At 43.9% G+C, this 27,507-nt stretch overlaps 1 protein-coding gene across 1 annotated transcript in view; it reads left to right on the top strand.

The window, feature by feature from the left end:
* Positions 1-27,507, top strand: part of LOC146271613 (receptor-type tyrosine-protein phosphatase mu) — a 101,142-nt gene that overhangs the window by 20,047 nt on the left and 53,588 nt on the right. Inside the window, exons 2-7 of the mRNA XM_084707486.1 lie at positions 2,658-2,780; positions 12,705-12,979; positions 15,848-15,926; positions 17,469-17,584; positions 18,488-18,662; positions 22,645-22,938. Of these exons, the coding sequence (XP_084563612.1) occupies positions 2,658-2,780; positions 12,705-12,979; positions 15,848-15,926; positions 17,469-17,584; positions 18,488-18,662; positions 22,645-22,938 (1,062 nt within the window). The remainder of the gene's footprint in view (positions 1-2,657; positions 2,781-12,704; positions 12,980-15,847; positions 15,927-17,468; positions 17,585-18,487; positions 18,663-22,644; positions 22,939-27,507) is intronic.

Genomic DNA, 27,507 nt, shown 5'->3' with positions numbered 1-27,507 from the left:
TATTGATTCTGGCCTCTGGCTCAGCCCAGTAAAAGATGGATAGATTTCTTTGAAATTCACTCACTGTGTGAGAATATAAAGACCATTGTGTGTTCTCACTCAGGAATAAATTGTTTAATGACATATATCTGGGCCACCTTTTAGCTTGCAGATGCCTGTTGTACTTGAAAGGAGGGATGTTGACAGGCTGGCATGCATTCGTCTCCACTCCCATAGAGCCTACCTCGCAGGGCAGCCTTTCATTGTACGTTAAAGCTCCTTCAGATAGCTCTCCCATGCTTGTAGGGACACCCATTAAAGCTGCTGTCAACACTGATTACATTTAGTGTGTGTCACACACTGGCATAGATAGAACTCTCCTATGGCGTGAGCTGTTGGGGTACCATTGATTTGTTTTGTTGATCTTTGAGACATGCAATGACATTTCAGAAGGTCTGATTTGTATGAGATGGATCAAACCAATGCATGTAATATTTGCTTTGCTGTTGGTTGTGACATTGTCACGAGTCATACCCTGGGTCTTGAGCAGGCTGACCTTACACAGAGTCAAATAGTATAAATAACTGCACAATACTGAATTTCTTTGCAAGTCAAAGATGGGATGTTCGGCTGTCTCCTGTAAAGCAAAATCACTTACCATGATGTATAAATGATTGTGCTAATGCTAGCTCAGTGTAGGGAGTAGACTAGCAGATGCAGGACTTAGTATGTGACATCTAGACAGGGGACCCAGCAGCAAACTGACACCCGCCACCTTGCTCTCCTGGGTTATTATTCTACTCAGACTTGACATTTCAAGAATTAAACCTCTTAAAATGAAACAACAGGCTGGATCCAGCATACCTTTTATTTGTATTTTTTTATCGTTTTCTCAACAGAAAAATGTTGGTGTTCCAAGGCTCCCGACTCCCGACTCTCACCCGCTGACTCTGAATACTGAATGTAGCAATGCCATTGATTTAAATATCAAACACTAATAAAAGCCATCTCTTTTGCGTTTGTTTGAGCTCCACATGCTGTGCAAGAATGGAGAGCGGGGAGTGGGGGATCTCAGGGAAGATCGAGCCAATGCATCGATGGAAATCAGACAACCCCCTGCTCCCCCTCCCAGCTCCACCCCCCGGTGACACTGAACCACAGAGAGCCCTGTTAGATGAATGCCCTGTTCTTTCCAAACAAACCAAAGCCCACATCTTTGCAACACATGCATAAATGATCAATCATCAGCATTAATTCAGTGTGTGCAGATCCACAGTGTGAGCCTCATGCTGGTACAAGTGTAACCATGTAGGGTTGTACAGGGCTCCAGCAGAATGAGAATAAGAAGATGGCAGTGGACCTGAACATAGGCTATGCTGTACCAAACTCAAATATTTTTCTTTTGACTGGTCAAACTTGTTTGTGTTTACAGTAAATAGTCTATTGTACACATACAAACCCCTTTGCAAAGACCTATAACACCTATTACTGTTCTAAAATACTTACAAATACAGCAATGACAGGTATACAGAGAGTGAAGATAGGCGAAATGGAGATTGTAGTCTTTGTGAAGGTATTTGAAACAGAGATTGACATCCATTGATTGACGCTGAAGACGATTTGAGAAGACGCTTTGTGGTCAATAACAACCTCAATACATGAACATTACAGGGCATATCTCTCTGTCCACATCCTTTTACCAATATAATGATATATTGGCATTCTTTCCCATCATGTCCGCCCACTCAAAAACAGGCAAAGCAGCAAATATATCATTAGCAGCTGCCCTATGGAGCTAGATCCTTATTAATTACCCTGTGCATTTGGCTGTGCATTTGCACATGTACTGTAAATGTCAACATAGAGATAAATGAGAAAACAGAGAGCAGAGTTGAAAGCCTTTGTGCAGCAGAATTTCATGGAGAGCAGTAGGAGAAGATGTTAGGGTTCAGTAAAGGGCTCAAATGTCCCATCAGTTTTTTGCGTGAAAACAAATTTCAGTCTTGTTTATTTGTAAGGTGTTTTTTTAGCACAGTTTCTTTCATGCCATTGCCCTTGATTTAGCTGCATATTTTCATAGTAGAGTCACTGTTGTTCCTCCAAATATTTCTCTGAAACACCTTGTCTTGAATTTCTCAGTGAATGGAAAAGCACTTTAGGAAAAAAAGCTAAACTTTTAGGGTCTCCTTGTGGCCTTTTTAGTTGTGCAGAATAAAATATATTTGTATTAATTGATCACACACTGGTAAAGTTTAGGTCTGGCCCTACCGGCTCCTTGCTGTCATTTTCCAAGCAGCCAGTGAAAAGCATTAGTGTCTGCGTGGAGTAAAGCCTTCTGAACAGCAAAGTTCAGTGGAGAGCTGCAGGAAAATACATCCATTTATGCTAGATGGTGCAGTTTGGGAACATAATGCTTAACGATGATGGAGTTTGGACACTTCATACTTGTCATTGTGAAATTGGACTGCCGTGTTGCTAATGACGGTAATGTATGTTGTGCCTCGCCTGCTACCGTAATCCTTCACTCTGTCTCTCTTAAATGCATCTCATTGTCGGGCATATTGCATTATGAATACCGGCTGTGAAAAAAAGAGGGAATGTAATTTATGTGTTCATTCATTTGGGTGCGGAGTTAATGGAAAAGCTGTAACAATATACATTTCTTTGGTTTGTGGCAGGCGATTGTGACTTTGAGAAGCCATTGGCAGCGTGTGGGTACAGCCAAGGCAGAGAAGATGACCTTGACTGGGAGCAAGCCAATACCAGGGAGAAGCCTTCATCAGATCCTTGGATGCCCGCAGGTAAGCAAGGTGACACTGACATACTAGAGAGCTGAAATGAGAACTGCTTTCTCTGAAAGGAAACACATTTGTGCAATATCTCAGCCTTCTCCACACATTGACGGGTAGAATTATAATCAGTTTCAAATGAACACCTTTATTCATTGAAGGACACAAATTCACCATAGTATTTAAAGGATAAAGAACTCAAATGCATACTTTACATGCAGATTAAGTTAGAGAAACATATACAGTAGAACTGACAGCAACACTTTACATTAATGTTACATTAACTACCTACTACCTACTATAGCAACATCTATGACAGCATTTGGCAACAGGCAGATCCAATGGCAGGCCAAAACTGCCGAATTATTTTGATCATTTTGATAATGTTCATTGTACATAAAGCTCATTTACATAAAGCTCCAAAAACAGTATTTACACTCAAATAACTTTGTTTTGGCTTAAGTGCTCACATTAATTAATAATGTCTCTACCAAAGCTGAAATCAAACCTACGCCCTTAAACACCGGCTTTGCATGAATGAAAACAGGTAGGATGAACGCATACTTGTCTTTCCATTCTTCTTTGTATGCTCTATTTTAGCTGGTACCCTCTTTGTACTCTTTGGAACTAATATTCTGATAAACATTTTAATGACAGGCATGTTGGGGGGTACTTTGTAGTTGTGATAATGTTTCCAACACACGTTGATATTGGCTGGTCCATCACAAATATCTGCTTCCCCTTGTTCTTTGTGACAATAATGGGAATTTAGACAAAAGCAACGACAGTGAATTTGATATCAAAATACTCAAATCCATTTTAATTAAAGAATTCGTTCCATCAGCCCTTCTATTGAAATTCATTAAAATGCTTTCCCCGCATTTTGTGTCTGCCTCACACAATTCGTCTCTTTAATGTTCCATTGATCGCTTTTCATTTGATTTGAAATGAGGAGATATCAGCGGCACCGAGCTGACAGCACCTGAGGAATTAGACTAATGGAATGGCAGTTTTTTTCATGTTGTAACAAAGGTAGCACCGAAAACTAATGGATATTGTTTTCCTCTCCTATCTGACGCCTAATCTCACAAAGGCTGCATCACAGATAGATTGTGGTGATCCACCCCCCCAGTGTCAGAGAGGGAATTCATTATCAAACCTTCGCTAATTTTTTGCAGCCTGCCGCCTAGGCCTGTTTGTGTGTGTGTGTCTGTGGGTGTATCACTGCCCCAGAGAAATTACCTGCCAGAAAAGAGGGAAGCATTTACTATTCCATTGAAATTGATTTATGTGGGGACACAAGGAGGCCGGGCAAAGGTTAAAGCGGGATCCGAATAAGCCGTGACCTACAAATTAACACCTCATGTGCGGCCTAAATTTACCATACCTGATTAAAAGCCTGAGTCTTGTTAAGAGGTGTTCCTGATTGTGCTTTCCACTTTGAGTGCACTCTGGTAAGGCTTGTTTTCTGCAACTGCATCTTGAATTGTGGGTAATTAGCAGGTTGCAGCTCTAGCTTCAGCTCTCAGATTGAGCACTCACCCTGCCATTCAAAATTCTAATCTATCCTCTTTGACCGCTTTGAAAGAGATAGGAAATGTAGTGCTCTTGACGGCTGAAATTGTTTTAGGATGACGGGAGAGAGGTTTGATGGGGGGAGAAATGCATTTAAGTGAAAGCCATCTTTGTGGAAAAGCTATTTCACCTCTGATTGTTGTATTTTGTTCAACCTGTACTTAAGAATCTCAACAAAACCACCTCATTGTGTTCAGGAACAAGTGTTGCTTCCCTGCGTGGTACATGGAAGAGAGTATAAAACAGTAACTCCAACAAGAGGGTAGTGAATTTCAGATTTAAATTTTCATCTGTCCAATTGGGATTGTTTTCACTTAAATGGTAAATACGATACACATGATGATTTCAGCCTGGTTGCACGATACACGTTATCAAATTTGACATCTGAATGTTAGATACAATCAGCAGTGTTTTTCACATTTCGACTCCAGTTTACTAATTGGACTCAATGTAGCTTGTTTGCGGAAGTCTGTGAGTGTAGCCATTCAAAGCATTTTTTCAACGCTGGACTTGTTTGGACTGAGATTCAATCATTAGTGCTGATGATTATTAGGCGTAAACAATTTGCTTGAGTTCATGAAGCTAAAGTTGATGTTGTTGTTTCTGTTTCAAGGCTTTGATCAAACTTCTGCCCCTAACAATCCACATCAAAATTGGGTAAAATGGACCAGATGTAACAGAATTCACGTTGATTATGTTTACTTTAGGGTAAAATGAGAAAAGACTGTTCCACCTGCTGTTAGCAGTCCTATAGAGGGACTTGTTCATCAGGCACGCAGACAGGAGTGTTCATTCGTACGCAGCTACCCTGGCAACCAAAGCCAACAAGAGGCCCACTCCCGCTCAGCGCGTAAATAAAAGAGGACCAAAATGGAAAAGGGAAACATAACGCAGTCAGGGATATGAGCCCCGCGGCCACTTGAAACAGAGGAGACGGACCCAAACTGGGCCTGAAACCTATGATTGTTAACGAGGATCCTTTCCCTGCCTAATTGCTATGTCTGGACTGAGAGGATCCTTGTTTATCCCTTTGCTGGGCTCTGATTGCATGCTTTGGCTGCTTCATGGTTGCTCAGCCCAGCTCTTAGACTTTCTATGTCTGTATGGACACACCCCGAAATGATCGTTCCCAGGCCAAGTGAAAACACCCACTGCGAAACTGTCTGCGTCGCTCCCGTCAAAAGCCTTTATCTGGACTGGGTAGCTATGATTACAAAACCATATCACCTTCTGTAACAGTCAGTCAGTCCCATGCTATTCAAATGAATGAGCTGGAAAGAAGGACATGGCTACAATCGTGTCAAAGAAATTGGTATCATGCTCAGTAGAACTCCTGAACGGGTTTAAAGTTAGCATTTCGAAAAGTGGACGTTTCCCGTCTTTCCTTGGTCGTCAGAAAGTTCTCCATGCTATGGGGTTAAGAGAAGACTGGCTCCGGTTCACTTTGAGGAAGTTTGCTCCCTGTCTCCGTCGCTGTTGCTGCGGGGGGTGTCCAGATGCCATTAAAAGCGGAGCTGTTTTTAGTGAGCCCCAGCTGGCGCGCTAGCTGCCTCCCCTCTGATGGTGTCATGGATGTTGCCAGCAGTAGGCTGCTGCTCTGTGCCTCTCCCTGGAGACTCGTTCTGGGGAATAATGGGCAGGAGGAGAATGGAGGTCCTCTAACTGAGATTAATTAGGGTTTTTTGTATTATGCTAAACACAATAGCAATCGCAGCTCCGGCTGAATAGCTTATTGTCTTATTTCCAATGCTTTGCTCTAAATATGTATAAGGAGCAAAATGGCTACAGTTTTTTTTCTGCTCCATGCCGACGTTTCGATCGTGTCCTTGGTCGATAATGAAACCTAAACAATACTGGAGGATTGGCAGAGTAAGGTTTCTCATTGGGTGAGGTATCTGTCCGAGCTCAGATCAGCTCTTTGTTGCAGGTTCATAATGCATAAATGTCAATGCCACTCATTCTTCTGCTCAGTGGGCTATCATGTCTCTGGGGATAACCAATGCATATGGATAAGGTGATTAATTCAGTATATAAAAAAAAAAAACATATATATATATTTTTTTTTTTGCATGCACAGTAACAATACAATTGGTTGAATAGGGCCTTGACTTTCTAACCTGGACAAAGGTTGTTTTTTGTTTACGACCATGGGGTAAACAGAGGAAGAGGGGGGAACCACTTACACTGGTAGAGGAGAGGAGAACTCTCACTGACTGAAGGACGTCAGGAATTAAATCAGAATTTAAATCACATCAGCAAAAGATGAGATTTGCAGAGGGTGGGGCATATGTGAAGAGGGGTGTCCGTGATGTGAAGAGAAGCTAATTGTGTTTGAGGCATCCCCAACTTTGTGTGGACGTCGCATGTACCTTCTGTGTGGGGGATTGGAAGGTTGAAAGGTTAAGGAGAAACCCCATTATATGATTAAGGTGCCAAAACAGTACAGCAAATTACCTCGTCTGATCAATTCATAAATTCATTCCCTGGGACGTCAGTCTTAAGATTTCCAATTTGTTGTATTTGTATGGTAAGAACGTACTGTGGATTCCATCAAAATTGGATTTTAACCATCTACCTTCAACAGTCTCCTCCAAACCCACCACCAGTGTGTCTGCACTCTATTATATCATGCTTGTCTTGATGGAGGACATATTTGTGTACTGTATTTCAATTTAGTCTGTGCAATATGAACAATTATGGCTAATCATATAGCTAGGGAACGTGTAACAAAGATGTCTAGGTTGGTGTACAGTGCGTTTGCTGTAGTGCTTGCTGTTCATTCAGAGGATATAGATACAAAGTGCCAATATCCCATAATAAATTATGAAGCAAAAATGTAACAGCCTATGTTTCCAAAGGGAATATTTAATTTGCACATTTTTAGTTTGAGTGCTTCTGGCCTGTATGTCTGCCTTTAAAACTCGTCAAGAACTATCTGTGCTTTTATTCAGACTTGACGAAGAAACCACCGCAAACCTGCTCTGGAAAGCTACAGATGTATATTTTTATATTTCTATATTTTTTATATGAGACCCTTTCAGATTTCAAAAGGACACAGGGAATGTACCGGAAGGCTTGCGAAATAGAGCAGGGGCCTTGGCTCTTCACATTAACAGCCTAACCCTCACAGTGAGAGCATTTTTGATTGGTGGCAGAAAGTGAGAATAGCCCTGTCTTCATTGACATTTCCGAAGCGGCTGCCATGCTTTTCTGCGGCTGTGACCTCTGTGAATTTTATTAGCAAATGAGACCTGGAGGGTTTGGGTTTAAAGAGCGCCCCTTCATTCTGATTTCCCCCACATAATGATTTTCACAGAGTTCAGGACCTGAATGGAGGAGAAATAATGAGCACTAGTCATTACTGCAAATTATATCCTCCACTCTGGCCATCACTCAACTCATAATGAATCTAAATACCCCCAACCTATAGACTTTGATGATTAGTAGCAGACAGTTTCATGTCCGTGTGAACTAAATTAGGTGAGACTATGTACCCATGTGAGAGATTCTCCTCCGCACAGTGAAACGGATTGAAATATGTATGGAGATTTTGCTACATTTGTGGAATGGAAAGTCATCTAGGCTACTTTTCTCAGCACTGGTAGATGTTTTAGGTGATTTAGAAGAGATCTCAATGAAAGCAATTCTGTTCTTGAATATACTACACTAAAGACCTATCAATGTCAAATTCGCTGTTGTGGGTTCATTAGAAACAAGGGAAAGTAGAGATGATGTTTTCGATGTCAGACCCCCTATAGAATAGTCATTTCTAGTCTCCCATGCTCCATGCTAATGTTTATGTAGCGGTGCGTTCAGAACTGACAAATGAGGATCTCTTTACATGACTTCACGCTCTAGTACAAGTGCAGTGACTGTTTATGATACCGTATGAGTGGTAAAAAGAGACTTAACACCCCGGTGTTTAGATACTACAGTATCAATCTTATCTGTAGATGCTAGCTGCTATAAACTACTACCACATGAAATTGCTTAGTGGCTTGTGATGTCAGATGAGGCATTTAGCTTGTGATTGATCACCAATTTACCAGCAAGCCTCCACACCAAGGTGCCACTTTGAAAAATATCCCCCTGGACTATATCCTCAAGGGGGAAAGTACCTGTCTATCGCAAATGACCAAAGTTTGGCCAATTCCCCACCACCTTGTCAATTGAGGTGGGTTGTAGGGTCAAAGTATTAACTTGATTGAAGCTCTCAGAGGCTGGATAAAGGCAACCTGTCTGTTGTTATTCCAGAGTCCCCCCCCCCTCCCTCCCTCCCTCCCTCCCTCACACACACACACACACACACACACATCCCATCTATGATGTCATTATACTCTATAACCAGTCTGCTACATGATTGATTGGGTTAGTGAAAATGAAACCTGTGGCAGTTGCTAGAATAAGTGTGTCTATTGAAACGTAAGTGCACAAACTGTTACTTTTGTATTGGACTCTAATGACAAACTAGTGAGCTACTGTCATAAAGAAACAGCGAGCAAGCAAACAGTCAGCAGGACAGTCATTTCATCGGCAACATGCGAGTTCAGAAAATGCTACATGTGCCTTCCTCGTGTGATTTCTTCGACATAAATTCAGGAACTATGTCAGTTGGCCTCCTCTTCTAAAGGCTGCATGAACAATGTAGCATCAGCAGCAGGAGCATTTCATCTGTCTCTTATCCATTTTTCATTAGACATATAGGAACCTGCATGTTCTCCATGTTCACTCATCACCTTAATAAGAGGTGAAAGTGGCCTACATTAGAATGATAATAAATCTCTTCTCCAGAATACCGTAGACAATAGCAGGGAACTGCCCTTTCTGGGTAGTTCAGACAGCCCTCAAGTGTGCAGAGAGCTCTATATTTTTAATTGGTCCCGAACATGGCATTGTTAAGGCATGAGAGAGAGAGAGACAGAGAGAGAGAGAGACAGAGAGAGACAGAGAGAGAGAGAGAAAGAGAGAGAGAGAGCCTTTACAGAACACCCTTGCATGTTGGTCGCTTTCACTTTAGCACAGCACTAACACAATCTCATTATAGTTTGCTCTTAGACTAGACGGCTAATTAGCTTGTCGTCCTTTAGTAGGTCCAGCAGTGTATGTGGTCATTAGGCTTGAAGAATACAAAGGGTGGGTGAATGACAGTCAGAGTCAGGGCGTGTCATCAGGGAACTGGATGGACCCTGTGAGAGCCAGGGCAACAGTGACAGGATGATGTGTTAAAGCAGTGTCATTTAAATCATTCTCCAGAAAGAAAGATGCTCCTTGCAACTGGACAATAAGTTCTGTTATGTATTCATATTTACATTTCTTGAGAAGTTCAGCATCAGAGCTTTGTTGGACACACATTTTATACCTTCATTTTTGATGTATTTATTCCTAATGAAAAATGTGAAATTCCTTATTTCCTAATTCCTTTTCCCAGAGTGTAATTTCAAGTATTATCAAAAGGTATGTTAAGCCTTATGATACACCACTCATGCACAGGAAGTGTGTCTATGTATATTACAAAGCCATGCTGGTCACATCTCCAACTGTTGCTGGAGAGACCCGACTTTTATCTTTAATTACCTGTATAGAGAGCACAATAATGGATCAATCTCCTGTTCACCAGTGTCAGAACACGATTGTTCCGAGTGAATAGTAAGCAACCTGTTGAGGAGAGCACTGGAGCTGGTTCCTTTGTCTCTGTCAAGTGAGCTTCAATTGAACTATTCATCATCTGATTATTAGTGCTGGTTCAGATCCCACTGGGGGCCCTGACGCTTCTCAAGGGAGGGACTGAGAAGTTGCAGCACCTGACCAGATGGGTTAGTATTATTAGAGGCGGCTCCTATGGAGCCACCAGCTCAAAGTTGGACAGCCTAGTGTCTGAAAGCTGCTCCTTATCCTATTCCTTCTCATCAAAGGTACATCGCTGTATCCAAAGAAAAACGGACTGGTGGAATGGAGTGTTTGAGAGGGAAAAGGGAGGGACATCTATTCCTATGTCTATGTACCGAGGTTTCCAGACCAGGGGTCTCATTTATAAAACTGTGCGTAGGATTCTTACTAAAAGTGTACGTACGCCCAAAAGCCTAAAATGGCGTACGCACACAAAAATTCAGATCTATAAAACCGTGTGTACGCACACCTGTACTCGATGTTCCCTTTATAAATCACAGATTACCCACAAGTGTGCGTACGTGAATCAGCATTGTACCCCGCCCTGAACACGCCCATTTTTAACCATATATAGTCAATGCAAAGCACCTCATGAATGCTAATCTAGTATCTCATCATGACCCTGGCATACGATTGTTCTTTACGGTGAATCATAGCGCATGACAACTTCTCAGACACTGTTAACCTATTGGTGGACCCCGAAAACTCTGAAAATGTGGTGGCCGGTAGATCACCAATTTAAAAAAACTGTGCGAGTGGCGTCAACTGTGGCAGTGATACTGCGAGTCGAGATACAATTTGAAACCAAAAGCGCTTTGTTATGAACAGTAATCTATTAAAGTCTGGACTGATAACGAGGACGTAGAGTGTAGCGATTGCACGGGAGCTTGACGACTGTACCAGTTTTGACATATGAGGATATTTGCACAGTATTAAATAAATATATGTAGTTATACACTGTGTTCTGCAGTTATCTAAAGGTAGGATATGTGATGTTATCCTGTATTTCATGCAGTCGGGGAATCTTCCCCTCCTGAACTCCCGTAGTGGACAATCTGATGGTGAGGAAGCGCTGAATTTTTATTTAAAATTTGAGTTGGATTGTACAAAGTGTTTATGGAACAAGAATCACTCAGTACAAGCGCAAATAACACTGCTGGATGTAATCTTCATGATAATCATGAAATTGAATGAAAAAAACGTGTGTGAGGAAAACAAAATATATAAATATTACGAGTAATGTTCTTCCCACATTCAATTTCTGCAGTCTGACTACAGTACGGTCTGCGTCGCCAATTCCAACTGTTTTCAAAATGTGCGTAGGCCTACGGGAGGGTCAGAGTTTGCGTGGAGGACCGCACATTCTCGTGTCAAGTTTGTTTTTTTATAAATCACAACCTTTGCGTGGAAAGTGGCGTACGCACATTTTCAGCCCCTTTTGTGCGTACGCAAGCTTTATAAATGAGACCCCAGTTCTTTCATACACATTGTGTGGCCTAGTCGATAAGTGGCAATCTGTTCCCTGATAATAACCTTGGAAAAGGGGTGACATTTCATAGCATTTTCACTGTTCAAACAAAAGCTAGTCTACTCTCCTTGCTAGTACAAGGTTGTGTTATGTTCACATGATCTAAATCCTGTCGAGATCCAGATAGACAGAGTCCCGAGAGGTGTTATTGCATGACAAACAAAGCAGAGGGGCTTGACTCAGTGTCATCACAGCTCAGAGCTCTTCTCCTCTCCTCCTCCTCCTCCTCCTCCTCTCCTCTCCTCCTCTCCTCCTCCTCCTCTTTTTACATTCTGTAAACATGACAGATCCCTTGCTCGTTATCTGAGGCTAGGAGACAGATGGAATTGGGAAGCGTTACGAGTGGAGCACAACAAGACAACTGGGCAAGCCTGAGTCAGTCACGGAACAAATAGGGTTCTGCTAAAGGTTGTTTGGCTGTTTCACTCCTGGGGCAAACTTACTGTCAACCTATTTTACCAGCTGTACCTGCCTCACCCTGGTACCGCCATGGATCAGGAGGACACATGACAAACAGATCAGATACATAACAGTTTATTTTTGTCAGTTTGGGTTTCATGTTTCACGTTTCTGCTTACTACTACTTTCTGCAGTCATTCTTCCCCAAACTATGTAAATGTGTTCTGTACAATAATGAATGGGACTATATTCTTTGCAGTTTTCAATCATATTTTCAATACAACCCCCTTTTCCTCTACTCTTTTTCTATGCCCTTACAGCTCTCCTAAACTGAAAGATGAAAACAGATGACGAATGATGTAGTCTCTGTCCATTTGATTAAGAGTTTTGTCAATATAATTTTGTTATTGACAAGTGAATTGGTATTAACCTTTAATATTCAACCAAAATGAGGAAATCTAAATGGGTCGTGCTCTACCTTTTTTGCTATTGATTTTTCGCTGTATCGTTGTTTCCCTCCAGTAAGCTCATTTGGGCTCCAGCCAAACTTCCTAAAACCTAGTTATTAGTAAAATGGAAAGACTCGGAGGAATAGGCTTCTGTACATTCAAAGAAACAATTCAAATCAAGCCGTTTCATAGCGGTGACCGATATTGCACGGCATCCAAAACACAACATTTCCAAATCACTATGAACGTAGTCATACGTGATTCATGCCTTGGTAACAAACACCCATCAACACAGTCTTGTCACACTCTGTGTCCCAGGCTCAGCCTTCATGATGGTGAACACGTCGGGGCGTTTCGCTGGACAGAAGGCCCTGCTGCTCACGCCCCAGCTGAAGGAGAACGACACCCACTGTGTCATCTTCAACTACTTGATCTCCGGCCGGGACGGCAGCCATCCTGGCCAGCTCAACGTCTACATCAGAGAGAACAACAGCCCCATGGGGATGCCCGTGTGGAACGTGTCGGGACCGGCCACGCGCACCTGGGGTCAGGTGGAGCTGGCCATCAGCACCTACTGGCCCAACTTCTATCAGGTGAGACCGCAGGGCGTGTGTGAGCAGTTTGAGGAGCCTAAGTAGGACACAAGATGCTTGGAAAGGCAAGGAAAGAAAACACGCACGCTCATTGGTTCCAGAAATGAGGTCTGGACTCTGGAAATACTGTTATTGTGAGATGGCAACGTCTCCACCGTGCGTAGGTGCTAGTAGACTTCCTGGCCTCCATCAGGACCAGTTCTAAATGATTTCTTTTTGTCCCTGGAACTCATTTTCACTTACCCATGCACATGACTGCAGGATAGGCAAGGTTGATTTCACACATGCCTGCCTGTTAGTCTTCCCCTGACTCATTCAGAAAGGAAACCAAATGTTAATTGATGCAGAGAGACCCCTTGACCTCCCAATGGGAGATTGGGCCCCCGTGAATGATTTCATTATGGCTGCCAGCGCCAGCCCATAGAGAAGCTGAAGGGAGAGATCCAGGCTGCTCATCACAATGACCCTGATAACTTAGTTAAAAAGGTACACTGCTGGGGATCTCCCACTATGCAGAGGAGCACAGGAGCCAGACCGTTCTTCTCCTCGATAATGAGAACCACATAGAGGGGAAGGAACAACCGATGACAGCAGAGTGGAGTCACAGCAACAGTTTACACTCACTGCTGACACGACCAGTGACGCCGACATACAGTACACAAGACTCCTTTCACTTTTCTTAAGACGTGCAATAGGCTGAAAGACCCTATGAGAGATCAGTTATACACTAGTCCATCTACCGGCATTTATGTGTATTTACCCTCTGTAAAGAATAAATAATCATAGCCAATGAATGACTTTCGTAAAAGGCTTCACTTGTTGACAATGAATGCGAAATAATATTTTGCCCACGTCTTTACCCTTTTGTGACGGTCTCCCCTTATTGATGTGACATTCAGACTTGGAGTAGAGGCGTTCAATTGAACACACTCAGCAATCTTGGGTTGGGACCAAAAAGAGATATTATACTATTCTCCATGTGTTCAGGGAAATCCTTAGCATCTGTTGCCATTCAACCCCCAACGGAAAGCATGTCTCCCTTTATAATGGTTCCAACTGACAACACAGAAAACTTTTGAGGATGCTAATGATCTTTGTACCACTCTCTCAGAGAGGAAAAAAAGCCAAAGCAACCGTCAAAATGATATCTAATTAGCATCACAGCACTAATTATAGGTTTCTTTAATTGCATAGTAACCTAAGTGATTGTCAAAATGAAACCACCTGGTACTTGGAAATTATCTTTTAATTACTGGTAAAGCTTTTCTTTTTCAATCAAAATTAGTCGTTTGTGATTATGAGTTTGCTGTCAGGTCATCCCTAAAACTTTTAATTAAGTGTGTCCAGGAATTTCCAAAATAGCTGGAAGATGATAAATGCTATCCTCTTCGATATAGTCTATTGTTTACAATCTATGTCTGTCTGTCTGTATATATTTCTATCTCTGTCTTCACTGTACTTTCTGTTAGAGATATACCTACACTATGCATTGGACAGGTTTCATTACTCCAGCATCAGACAGAAATACAGGTTTCCCCATTGGAAGTCATGTCAGTTCAGCAAGCCTATGGCTGCACTGATGTATCCTCATGCAACATGTACTCAGCTCAATCCCATAGAGATACCAACTCTATGGATAAAGGCATGCAGTCCAACACTACTGTAGGCCCTGCACCTGTCACTGTGATAAATGGGCATGTTGAACTTTCCTGTGACATCAAGTGCTTTTGTCCCCAGTGTATATTCTCACTCAGTGGGTCAGGCTCAATTATGCACTGCACTATCAGTGATGTTCAAATCAATTATATCAAAGCCATTAGCGAAGCAGACTGATGTCTGTTGTACAAACAAAAGATTTCAATTAGAGAGCGGGGGCCACTTCATTTGTCTGGTGGCAATGATATGGAGTGGTTGGCCTTTTAATTTCCTTTAAATTAGGCTGTAATGAGGCCATAATTGGCACCCGAGCCATTCACTTTAATATTTCACAAGACAAAGAAAGACATTTATAATTAGAGGCCTTATCTGAAGGCATTCCGCTCCCCAGATGACAATGGGAGCTATCTCCTTTTCAGCCTTCCCGGGGTATAAAAGAAATTCCAGAGATGTGTGTCCCTAGGCTACGACTAGCACACCAGGACATTTTCGTGTTCCATCACTACCATGCATCAGCATGTATAGGAGACAGTGGAGTGTATAGGGTATATTTATGTCATGAAGGCATGTGAAACATGTCCGTGTGTGTGTGTGGGGTTACTGGGCTGATGTGCCACACCCAGGTTTTGGTGAGCGCTGGCATTCCATTTCCCTTTTTAACCCCCAGCAGCTTGTAGTATACATAACTGTAACATTTCACTGGGCCTCGCCCTCTGTCATCACAGACTAGGAATAGCATTGAATTACTACATGATGTTACAGTGCCTCGCCTAATAAAGTCATGTATCGAAGCCTGCACATTAGTTCTAATCACCAAGAATAACTCCAGGCCTGTTAGGAATGTGGGAGCCGCTCTCTCCATTCCGTACGCCGACATATCATTGTTAGCTTCTCCATTAGACGTTAAGGTAAAGTAATATGTATGGTACCTGTCGGTTCCTGATCTCTCACAATGGTGCTACACTATAGTGCTGCTGCTGGGACCAGCCGGCGCTCACCTGATTTACCCTTCACATTTCAATACCGCCATTCATCTCCTGTACATATCACATTAACAAACCGCCGGTTGTTCCTGAAAGCGGCTTAACCGCACTCTCAGTATGGGCGACATGACTTGTAAAGCTGGACTGGCTGCTGTAGACAGAGGCGAATGCCATTTGAAGCGTGTGTCCATTCATCACCGTTGTTACGAGCCTTCTCTTTGCTCCTCAGATCGTCTTTGAAGTGGTGACCTCAGGACAGCGTGGCTTGCTGGCCATCAAAGATGTCGTCCTCCAGGGCCACCAGTGCAGTAAGTCCCGTCTCCTCCACTATAAAAGCCCGTCATCAAACGCTCCTTGTCCTCTCCCTGACACCCTCCAAATATCAATATACTAGATCTTTTTCAAGGAGCTCAAGCCAAACAACGGGGCATTTCACTGTACTGTTACAGTGGATCTAAAATATCCCCGACCTACACACACCCTTTACTCTCGGAATAACATTTATAGTGGTGGTAGTTGACACACATGAAGCCTGTCCGGAATATATTGCTGAAGGAGCTGTGTTAAATCTGTCCTTCGACAGAGAGAGAAGGATAGGGATTAAATACAAGTGCGGGAGCTGCCCACATATGCCACAGCCGTATTTCAGAATCCACATTTCTATCCCTCTCCTTCAAGAAGGATACGCAAGCCTCTCTGATGTGTGTAAGCTAACTAGACACTACTCCCTCTGAATAGGATCAGCAGCTCTTCAAAGTGTCTCGCCAAACTAAATCACAGGTGTTTTTAGGGTTTTCGATACTGTCTCTTCTTGGTTCTTGCAGCTCACGCGTGTCTCCTGAGCCTCTGAATCGGTCACATGTTAGCTTCACAGCTATTCCCTAGGTATGTGCTAAAAGGTCTCATAATGGTATGGCTGCCATCTAATGCAGTCTAATCCTGAATCAATACCTCCAGGCTTTTCATCAATTGATTAGTACTTACTCTAGCTTTCATAATTGCATCAGGTAGCATTTGTTATATGCTAATATCCCCGTAACCATTCCAAACCAGTGGAATTCCTACAAATGTTATGTCAATGAGATAGATTGTATGGCGATTGGCTCAGAATATAAATGTGGAAAACTAGATCAATGAACACTTGCAACGTGATAGATGTTTAAATGTCCAAACGTGGCTGGATCAATACACGGTTGAGTGTTGAGTGGTTTTCTCTGTGTGATAAGCACGGCGATCAGATGTGGTTCGTGGTGGAAGACAGCCAATTCATTTTCTATTTTTACGACCACATGGAATATGTTGCTCAAAGGTGTGATTATGACACTGGGTGGTCTGCCTCTGTACACCATTAAAAAAGATGTTAGCGATGAGAAAAATAGAACTGTCTCCTCTGGCATTAAAGGGATTGACAGGTCAAAGTAATAAAAGAGGCTTACTTCAAAGGCATTTTATGAAATTAGAAGTATAACTGAAAGACTTGATGAAAATGATACAATTAGCTGTTTTAGTGTCTGTAGAGATTTGGTTGTGTTTCAAATCAAGGTTGGCCTTGTTGAATTGGCCTATTTTATACATATAAATGGAAGACTAATCAAAAATGTGCTATATAAGTTAATTCACTTGGATTTAGACTATATCCTATGTGATCTTCCTCGTAATGAACATAAATAAAGAGAATTCTGAGCTTTTGTAGTTTCCCATCAATTAATGAAAGGATGACAGTCATATTACAGAAATTACTGTGTGAAAGCAAAACTTTCTTAAGTACAACAATTCAACACGAAGAATTTTGCAGTACAGTATTGGTTCCATGGGGTCATACTAATAGTGTTGTATTTGTGTTTGAATAGTGAACACTCCACACTTCCTGACCATAAAGGGTGTGGAGGTAAATGCTGGACAGACGGCCACGTTCCAGTGCACCGTCAACGGACGCAAGAGAGACAACTTCAACCTCTGGCTGCAGGTGACAGCACTACAGCCTATATCATTACTCATCCTGTAGTCTAATCCTCTAATCTATGATGGAGCTTCATCAACAGGAAGTAAACATATGCATTTGACCACGCGAAGAATCCCCAATCAGTACGGCTTTTGTCTGAAACACAACAGATATATTTTCTTCAACTGAATCCTTACTCCAATGAGTGACTTAGAAAGCCCATTTACTCGTAAGACCTTTCACCCACAGTGCTTTCCTACCTGACATACATTCAGGGTTTCCATATCACCGAGCTTTGTTCCTAACCCACATAAATGTAGGATACAGGACCTATGTGGATAGCTTGAACTATATATACACTCCACGCTGTTTACCAAACCTCACAGCCACTTCATATTGACCTTGTTCGGTGCAGCGTAGGTACTGCATCTGGCAACCATCACCCCACTGGCCCTCGCTGCTAAGCACACTGTCACATATGTGATCATTGGGAGCATGGCGCTGGGTAAAGGTCCTCTGCCGGGTACTCCATCATTTTAACAAACACGTCCTCATTAGCACAGGAGCTGGAAAACAAACATTAAGTGAAGTCCCCCGATGACAGTAATGAAGAAATATCTCTAATGAACAAATGTCCCCCATCTGCCTGCTGTGTGTCGTGACAGCTGGGGAGAGCCCAGTGTGTGTGTGTGTGTGTGTGTGCGTACATGTGTGCGCGTGCGGGCGGGCGCGTTAGCGTGCTTGGACCTGTGTCTATGATAGATGCACCGCTGCCTACCATCCACCAAAGGGAGTCAACACACTCACACACAGACACACACACACAAAACATCCACAGTCATCAAAACCCACAAGGTCAAGCCACTTCCCTAATTAAACCTCTCCATGTTCGGGTCTCACCAGTGTGTTTGTCTCGGCTCCAAACAGGGCATCGGTGGACGGGAGGCCCCAATGAAATCCACTAAACCTTGGAACAACAGACGCTTCATTGGCACTTTTGATGTGGAGAACACCACCAAGGGCGACTCAGGACGCTACCGCTGCATCGTCCATTCAGACAAAGGTGTTGGAGTGTCCAATTACGGAGAGCTAACCATAAAGCGTAAGTAGAGATCCGGCGCATCTCACAATCAGCCCTTTTTGAACGAGCAGGATGCTAAATAAATGGATATTATACTTTGAATTTACCTAAAACAATGTAAAGGGAAGGTAAACAGAAACCCAGAGATGAGCTGCAAGTTGTTTTTGTCAGAGAAACATCTCCTGAAAGGCGATGCCAATGATGCCAAACACAGGCTTGCTTTATGTGGATTTGTTACCTTGAGGACGTTGATATTTCCTGTAAAGCCTGCCCTTGACCGACCACAATTCCGCCTAAAAGAGCACAAAGGCGGGAGGCGCCAGGGTTTACAGTAACCTCACCGATATTACACTCCTGCAGTCATTTGATATGAATTTATGGAGTCGTCAGAAACTAAATCCTGCAAGGCCTCACTTTCCTATAGCCTATAGTCCGGTAATGGCCTTCTATATTTCTTCACCTCAATTTTCTCCCTCCGCTCTCAATTGAATTTACTGCCCTGTTTTTTTTTTGTCTCCGAGCTTTATGTGATTGATAGGTTTAATCCCGGCTGTCCAGATCGAGGTCTGTCAATCACAGTAAAATGGCTGGGCCCAAGCACTCTGGTGCAGAGAGAGATAAAGTCTATGTGCCTCAGTGTATCAGTGGGCTTCAGTGGATTGTTCTCAGAGAATTTAGTGACATGTGGTAGACAGCAACAACAAACCCAAATGTATTTGCATAAACAGACAAACCGTATGCAGCCAAACATACCCCCCCCGTGGCTGCTTCCAGAAAGGACTTTTGCCAAATATTCTATTTGACATGTCGTTAGAGATTTGTCACTGACGATAAATTTGTCAAGTGTATGTGTCATAAAAAGACAATTTCCATAGTCTTAAATACAATTTCCTCTCTAGTTAAAGGCATATATCAGATATTTAGATTGTTCAGATCATCTGGTATTAAATTGTGTGGACACGTTTATGATCTCACAAGCCTTCGGTTGAGAGTCCATAAGACAATGACCTCAGCATAAGCCAACTTGTCACAGCGATTTTCAAGACATTTTCCCGGTCATAAGTGTCAGACATAAAACACCAGTATCTCATCTTATTGTACAAGTCATAAAACCAGTGCTTAACCTACAGTAATGTCTTTGAATCATAAATCCTGCTTAAATGTGTGTTCACCATATCTGGAGCGGGTTTTTTGGGAGGAGTGACTGTACAGTAATTCTGTAGATTATCTTCCCTCTCCAGTCCCAGCCGAGCTCTTGCTTGGCTCCTCATTACCATACACTGCTCCTCCTTCAACATGAGGAGAGTGAATGCTTGATTATCTGGGATAATCACTTCTGCTTTTTCATGCCAATGTTCCATCACATTTATCTGCCTGTGTGGAAGAGTGCTTGCTGTTTGGTTCCATGGCGCTACACGCGTCTCCCCGACGCACGACTTCCCAGACCCCCATGGAGATGGCTCTCCGGCAGCGCGGCCAGTGCTTCTCAAATGACTCTAATTACACCCCGTCTGTGTGCTCTCTGGCTGCACGTTGCCCTGGCTGGAGTCACAGCATAGCCTTACCGTTAGCTGTCGACGCTGACACACAGCTACAGTGTGGCGAGGCGTCGGTGTCTGGGCTAATGAGAAATGCCGACGTTATCATCAAAACGAGCTTGTCATTTTTCCTCCCTTGTTCCCGCTCGAGTCATTAGTGGATCAACTCTCAGCAAATACGGCCAATTGGTAGACTGGACCACGTCACGAGGACCTCTTCCATCTTATCTAGAAGCACACTCAGTGTTTGTCAGTCAACAAAGGAAGGTCTAAGAACTTCTTATAACTGACGCCACAATAGGCCGGTTTGTGGTCTGTGGGGCAGATGATGACGGGAGGTGAAGAGAATGAGGTGACGCTGTGTGTGTGTGTGTGTGTATTGGCAGGCAGACAGGTGCTGTGCTGGAGGAGGACACAGCTGTCCCCTGGCCGCCTGCTCCACATCGCAGCAACAGCTGCTTGCTGACCCTGGCGTATGCCGTCCCCTCTCAGCTGTGGACAGGCCCTCTCCTGCCAGCACTGGGGACCCTCTCTGACCAAAGTTGCCCCACTGTCCCAAAGCTGCCTCGCGAGGCTTAAACGGAAGTCATTATCCTCTCGTTTCACGTTTCAGCACCATGTATGTTCGTCAGTGGGACACTGGGATAATAATACATGTCTTCTGGGTTTTTAGGATCATTTCAAATGGAGGACCTCATTTGAACTTAAATATTAACTATATACTAGCTTACTAGTATCTTTTTAAATTACCTTCAGTGATTGTTGTTTAATTAAGTCCATGCATCAGTATAAGAAGAAGAAGAAGACCCATATGTTCACTTAGAAGGCATTATTTGCCTAAAGTGTCTTTTTGGCACTGCCTTTGCCAGATTGTTTCATTGCAGTAGTGTAACGTTGCTTGGTGCACGAATAACATTACCTACCATGAGAGTCCTGATCGATTGAATTCCTTTGGGGCTGCTGCTTGTTGCCTATGGTCATCCCTTTCCCTAACAAAGTACCACTGAATCTGCTCCACTCAATAGAGATTTCTCTAGCTCTCTTTTCAGAGGCCTTCTGCCCTAGCTTGCCACAGCTTGTTAATATGACTGGAATCATGTGGGTCTGGATTCCCTGCAGTGTTACAGAAGCCATTTAGTCTTGTCCTGACATCTGAGTGTATTGATGAACCCCACTGAAGATTTGTGCATAAGTTTTGTTCTAAAGATGTGGGATAACCTGTTGTTATACTGTTCACACAGCGAAAGGTATGATGAATGTTAGCACTGTGTTTAAATCTCTCAGGATTTTAAAGCTGTCATTAAGATTTGATATTATCAACATTGTACCACAACACACAGGAACAAAAACCTGCTTAAAAACCACAACAAATGATTTTGCAGTGCCATTGTTGTTATTGCTAATATACTGGCATGCTTAACAGGCAACATTGATTTGAAACAATACCAGCTTTTCAACCCCATTGGTCCCTGAGGGATAACTACAGATAATCACAACAATGTTGATAGAGACACCTGTCATCGCTGCCTTATGTCCCTGTCTGGATCTGAACATGTGACTGATGGGGTGAACTCGTGTTGGTCAAGACATAAGGATTAGCAGGTTCATACTAGGTGATGTTTGACTCATGGGTTGGACATTGGGATTAGGTGGAGTTTAGCAAGTCTGTGTAGGGTCATGACGGTCCAGCCATCTGCTAGCCCAGCAACCAAGCCACCTTTGGACTATCCACAGCCTTTAATGCGGCCGGATATCTCTCCATGACAACTCCATGAAAACCAGCCAGGCGGCTAATGGCATTATTCTGTTACATGTGTGTGCTCATTAGAGTAATTCACTGAGGCCACTGGGACCTGTAACTATTGTTGTACGTGACAACCAAGGATTCCTAAGCCATGTCTGAGGAGAAAGACAAAGGGCTAGGGACACCAAATAAATGTCCAACAGTAAATAGTGAATCTGAGAACTGATCGATCTCCCTACCTCCCTTACCTAACAGAAAGATGATGGCTGGCATGTTGAAGAAGCTGCTCTCAATTGCCAGGCACTGTGAGACAGTAGCAGTCCTCTACAGTAAATCAATAGGTTTTATTTTTAAAAGAAGCCAAAACTATTAAAATGCTCAAATGACTTTATTTGTACTTTGGTTAATGGTTGTCTTTCTTTCTGACTAGATGGCATGACATACACAGGGCCACTGTTGATGATTACATGTTCCCATTCAAACTAGTCAGGGCTGTTGAGTGCAGTTAATGTGTTGGAGTCTATGAGGCTCTGAAACCTCTGCTTTATTAAACAGCATGAACACACCCTTTGTTTGCTCACATTTTTAGAACTGTTCTGATTGTGAACCCTGTCAAAGGAATCTTGTACTTGGAATACTAGAACATACTTTCCTACAGTAAATTGTGGTTCCCAGGGTGATATTGTTCTCAAACCCTAAAAAATCCCTCTTGTCCTTCCAGAACCCCCAGTGCCCATTGCCCCTCCCCAGCTGACGGCCGTGGGGGCCACGTACCTGTGGATCCAGCTCAATGCCAACTCCATCAACGGGGACGGCCCCATCACCAACCGTGAGGTGGAGTACCGCACTGTGTCCGGTACCATGTACGACCTGCAGCCCGTCGACAAGACAACCCACAAGATCGGCCACCTGGACCCCGACACAGAGTATGAGATCAGCGTGCTGCTGACCAGGCCCCTGGACGGAGGGACCGGGGCCCCTGGACCCCCCCTCAGGGCCAGGACCAAATGTGCTGGTGAGTCAGACCCTACACGCTGTGTCCCACCAGCAGGTGCTCACACCGTCCACTACCTTCTTTCAGTCATGTGTTGGGCTGAGAGCTCACCCTCGTCAGATCATGCGGCGTCCATCTTTTTTCTGTGGATGGTAGATCATGTAAGCCTCGGTCTGACTGAACGATGGGGCCTCAGGCAGGAGCTGGGTTCAATCCCCCTGCATGGTTTACTCAATGACTGCTGTCGTCTTATTCTTTACTCAATGGCATCAGTAACCCCTTAATTGATCAGCAACAAAGATTGATTTCAAGTTTGAAACATGCCGGCACCTTATATTTGGGTGCTGATGTAGTTACTTTAATGCATGCATTAGGAACCCCTTATATGTACATAAACTCCATAAGAGCATAATTTGATACAAATTGCCCTTCTCACAACATTAACCAGCTAAGTTCCCGTATCTAACCACAAAACCTCACAGACCAAAAACTAAGCTACCGTCTCAGCGTTTCCACTCCCGATTCTATTTGGTGTCCAGAATAGTGCTGATGGAAATGGGATTTCTCCCTCCTGGTAATCAAGGCCATGACCCCCTAGTAGTGAAGGTCGTCTTCTTTCTCCTTTTGGGGTCCGGCTGATGGGGATGGATAGCTCAACCTGTTTAGCCTTCAGAGCAAGGCCTGGGTGTCTGTGGGGGGTCCTGCCCCTGCTTACCCCCCCTCCCTTCCCCTGCCCCCCCCAGACAAGGAGATTGATGCCAGTGCCTCCTGAGGTGTGTTTGAGGAAGCAGCTCTTGATCTTGTCCAGCTCTCCTCTGCTGGTTCCCAGTGACAGGCTCGCCTCAGCAGAGGCCCTAATTGAACGGTTAGGGCTCACAGGGCACTGTGATACATCACTGTTGATATAGACAGGCCATAGACTTTCTCTCCCTGCAGCACTGCGCCGCTGTGCCACAGATGCTAATGGAAACCTGTGGGGCAGTTTGTATTTCATAACTAGCAGCACCGCGCATGCTATTATTCCGAGGCTCTCGCTCGGTCACTTTGCAAATTGAGTAATTTTTTTCTCTTGACAAAGGATGCTTAATTCCATTCTTTTGTAAAACAGAAAATGTATAATGCAAGGACACAACCAATGAAGATGTAACGAGAAGAAAAAGATACCCTTGTGCAGTTTCTTTTCGCGTGCAGCCATTTGATTATTTTTCTTGCCAACTTCAAAAGACTCTGTTCGTCCAGTGCTTTTGTGATTGCTTTTGTATCCGTGTGTGAACCTCGAGTGCTTCCACAATGGTTTGAAATCTGAGGGACACTTTGCTATTTCCTTTGCCCTTCAAAAAAATATTTTTTTCTGTCCGTCCTTGTCGACTTTGTTGTCAGCAAAATATTGTTCAGTTGGTATTATTTTCAACCAAGTTCAACTGAAAACATAAGAGGGCAGCTGAAATATCAACAGCATCCTGTTGACGTTGTAGCAGTGTGAAATTGTTGACTGCATCAGATGGCTTAATGGACTCCTCTAAAGTGCTCCAGTATGTTGGGAAAGCGGCTGTATTGTCAGTTGGGCACCCAGACCATAGCAGGGGTCAGGGTATTCCAACAGCAGCAGTTGAAACACAGAAGTCCTTTTCTGTCCACTCTAGGTAGGCAGATATTAAACAAGTTATCCCTTGAGTTCCAAGTTAGAGCTTCAAGTGTTCTTGGGGTAAGAGTAGGCGTGATCTAATGACTGGGCGCTTACAATGTATTCATTGGTTTTCTGTCCGTGCTCCAATGCCGTCCGCTCATTTGGAGTGGGAGGCTGTGAGTGTGGTGTATTTAGCATCTTTTGATCCTGCCTGCCTTGAGGTTTTAAGGCCTGCTTCCATCAGGGTCCTGATCTGATCCCCCCCCCCCCCCCTTCCCCAGCCTGCCCCGGCCCCAGTGGACCGCTCTCCAAATGGGGTGTGCATGATGCCCACGCTGGGCCCACACACCTGCTCAGAGCGCCGGCCCTGCCAGCTCAGCTCCATGCCTCCTTCGATGAGCTGTCTCCATCTGCGCTCGCAGGCCACGTGGGAGTAGTCTCATCTGTTTGTTTTGGTTGCCGTTCTGTTGCTCTCTGTGTGCTATTAAACACGGGGATAACAGCGAGACCGCGCTGATCACGGACGGCCCTCGCTCACAGGAACGCTCCACGTGAAGAGGGAGGAGCGGTGAAATAAGGCTCAGATAGACAAGGTTGGTATTTGCATACAGTCTGCTGGTGCTGTGATGGAGGACGTGTCCTTATTTGCAGGCCAGGAATGCTGTTTTTCCTAATATTAACAAGTGGAAAGCCATTTGCCTTTTTTGGTCTGAAGTTTCAATTACAAAACAGGGTTTAAAGTAGACCTTGCTTTGTGATATTTTTCGGTTCCACAATAATACATTTTGAAGTAAGAGATGGAAAAAAAATTGGGACACTGAATGGGTTTCTGGTTGCTGCAGCAAACACGACCGTTGTAGTTGAATACGACCATGATAAGTTCCTACACCAAGGCCTTCTTCCTATAGAGATTCCATAGATCTACCTCATCACCAAGGCTGAGCCCCAGCATATCCATCTACCAGTGTCCACAAGGGAGGGAATTGGTTAGGTGGGCTTGACATTATTTTTAATTAATGCCATTGTAGCCTTGAAGTATGAATGGAGAACCACTCTTCCACTCAATTCCAGATTACATTGCTCTGTCAACACTGATTGTTGCCAGTCATGTGACCTTTAGGCCTTATATACTGTGTGTAGCAGGGTGAGTGAAAGCCCTTCGTTTAAGGCCGTCTGAAAGTGTGTCCTTTTGTCAGCAAGAGAAAGCAAAAAAGATTGAGCTTGGTGTTCAAGGGGGAAGGTTATCAGAGCTTTAATTTGAAAGAAAACTGTTTATCGTTGGGAGTAGAATGGTTCATTGTGTGTTTCTCAAGGACATGTCTTCAAACAACGGATGTTGTGAGAGAGAGCCTGTATTTATTCCTTTTTTTGCCTTATTATTATTTAGTCCTCACCATCATTCTATCCCCACAGACAACGAGGAATTCTAACTCTCTGAACAGATGTGCAAACATTTTCCTCTTGTGACATCTGCATCTCATAGAAATCCCTTAAAAGCTGTCTGTGTTGGTTGAAAAACACCTCCCAAACAAGAATGTGCATACTTGTTTTTGTAACATCACATCCAAAACCCCGAGAGTAAGTCAAACAGCGGTGGTGGAGCAACGCCTGACAGGTTTTCCTTTTTAGACGACTATTAATTTTCGACAAAAACGCACTTCAAGGTCTTTAAATGTTGCCATTCTCCACCTTCAATTATTCATGGTCTATCTGGTGAGGTTTTTGTCACACAGATTTTTATCCAGCTTTTGCTGAATTATAGATGGCCTTTTCCTCTTGCCAGGCATCCAGGAAGTTCTCCACCAGTCTGCTTGTATAAGTGTGACAGCCTGAGAGGCAGAGCTACAGTACTTCATATATACTCAACTCACATGACTGTCACGGTAACCCGGCTCCCTGTCTGGGCCTCTCCTCTGTCAGTAGCTCCTACAGGATATTTTCTACGGTGCCCTGCCCTACATAGCTCCATCCAGGTGGCCATTTTACAAAGTCAAGCGCTTCACTTTGATTAACGCCTGTGGTAACACCCTAGCTGAACTGAGCCAGGCTCGCTCAGGTTGTGTCGACAAATGACAACACTCCTTCGACCATCTGTAAAGTTCTAAAGATGAAGGATCGCCTCGGTAACCTCCCGCCTTCCAGGGCTCTTGTACAGATTGTGTCCCGTCAGTGCACGAGAGTGTGTGTCCCTCCTGTTATCCAGCCTAACCACTGGCTCTACCCCAAAGAGCACAGACGCGGCTCACACTTGCGTGTGCGCTTGTGTGCGTGTGAGTGTGTGTGTGGGCGGTGGGGAGTCTCTGCTGCCTCTCTGACCCCAATCACTACCGCAGCATATTGGTGGAAACAAAATGAAAGATCGATTTTCCTGGCCCCGCCTCCTCCTCTCCTCTCCTCTCGCCGTCTTTCAGCTGTCCATTTGTTTTCCTCCTACTGCCACAGCTCTCCCTTCACCTCCACCCCAGTGAGACACACTCAGCGCTCCTCCAACCCCTCAGAAAGGCATTAATCAGGTATTTTAGCAAAGATTTATTGGGGTATGAACCTTGTGACTTCTCTCCGATAGAAGTAAGGGCGTATTCACTGCCCATGAGAGATGATGAATCGAGTACATAATTAATTCAATCGAAATTAAGTCGACTAATGATCCTAACACTTGATCATATATCTTTCCATCTGGAATCGCGTAGCCAGAACACGCATAACTGTGGACTCTTTGATGTCCGTAATGAATGGCTGGCCGAAGCCCGCTCATCTGAAGTCGTGTCGTGTAGCGGCCTCACCAGAGCAGAGTGGGCTGTCTCCACTCTGGAGGTCTGAGCAGGTGTTGACTCCATCTCGGCCCCCCCCCCCCCCCAGCTCCAGGGGACTCATCAGGCAAGGTGGCAGCCCAGCTCTCTGCTCACACTGTGGGCTCGATCCACCGCTCTCCCGGCCTCCCCTCATCCTCACCCATCATGGCA

Source organism: Hypomesus nipponensis, chromosome 10 (genome assembly GCF_054491055.1).
Source record: "Hypomesus nipponensis isolate SF chromosome 10, ASM5449105v1, whole genome shotgun sequence".
Classification (NCBI taxonomy): domain Eukaryota; kingdom Metazoa; phylum Chordata; class Actinopteri; order Osmeriformes; family Osmeridae; genus Hypomesus; species Hypomesus nipponensis.
This window is presented reverse-complemented; position numbering and strand designations above follow the sequence as displayed.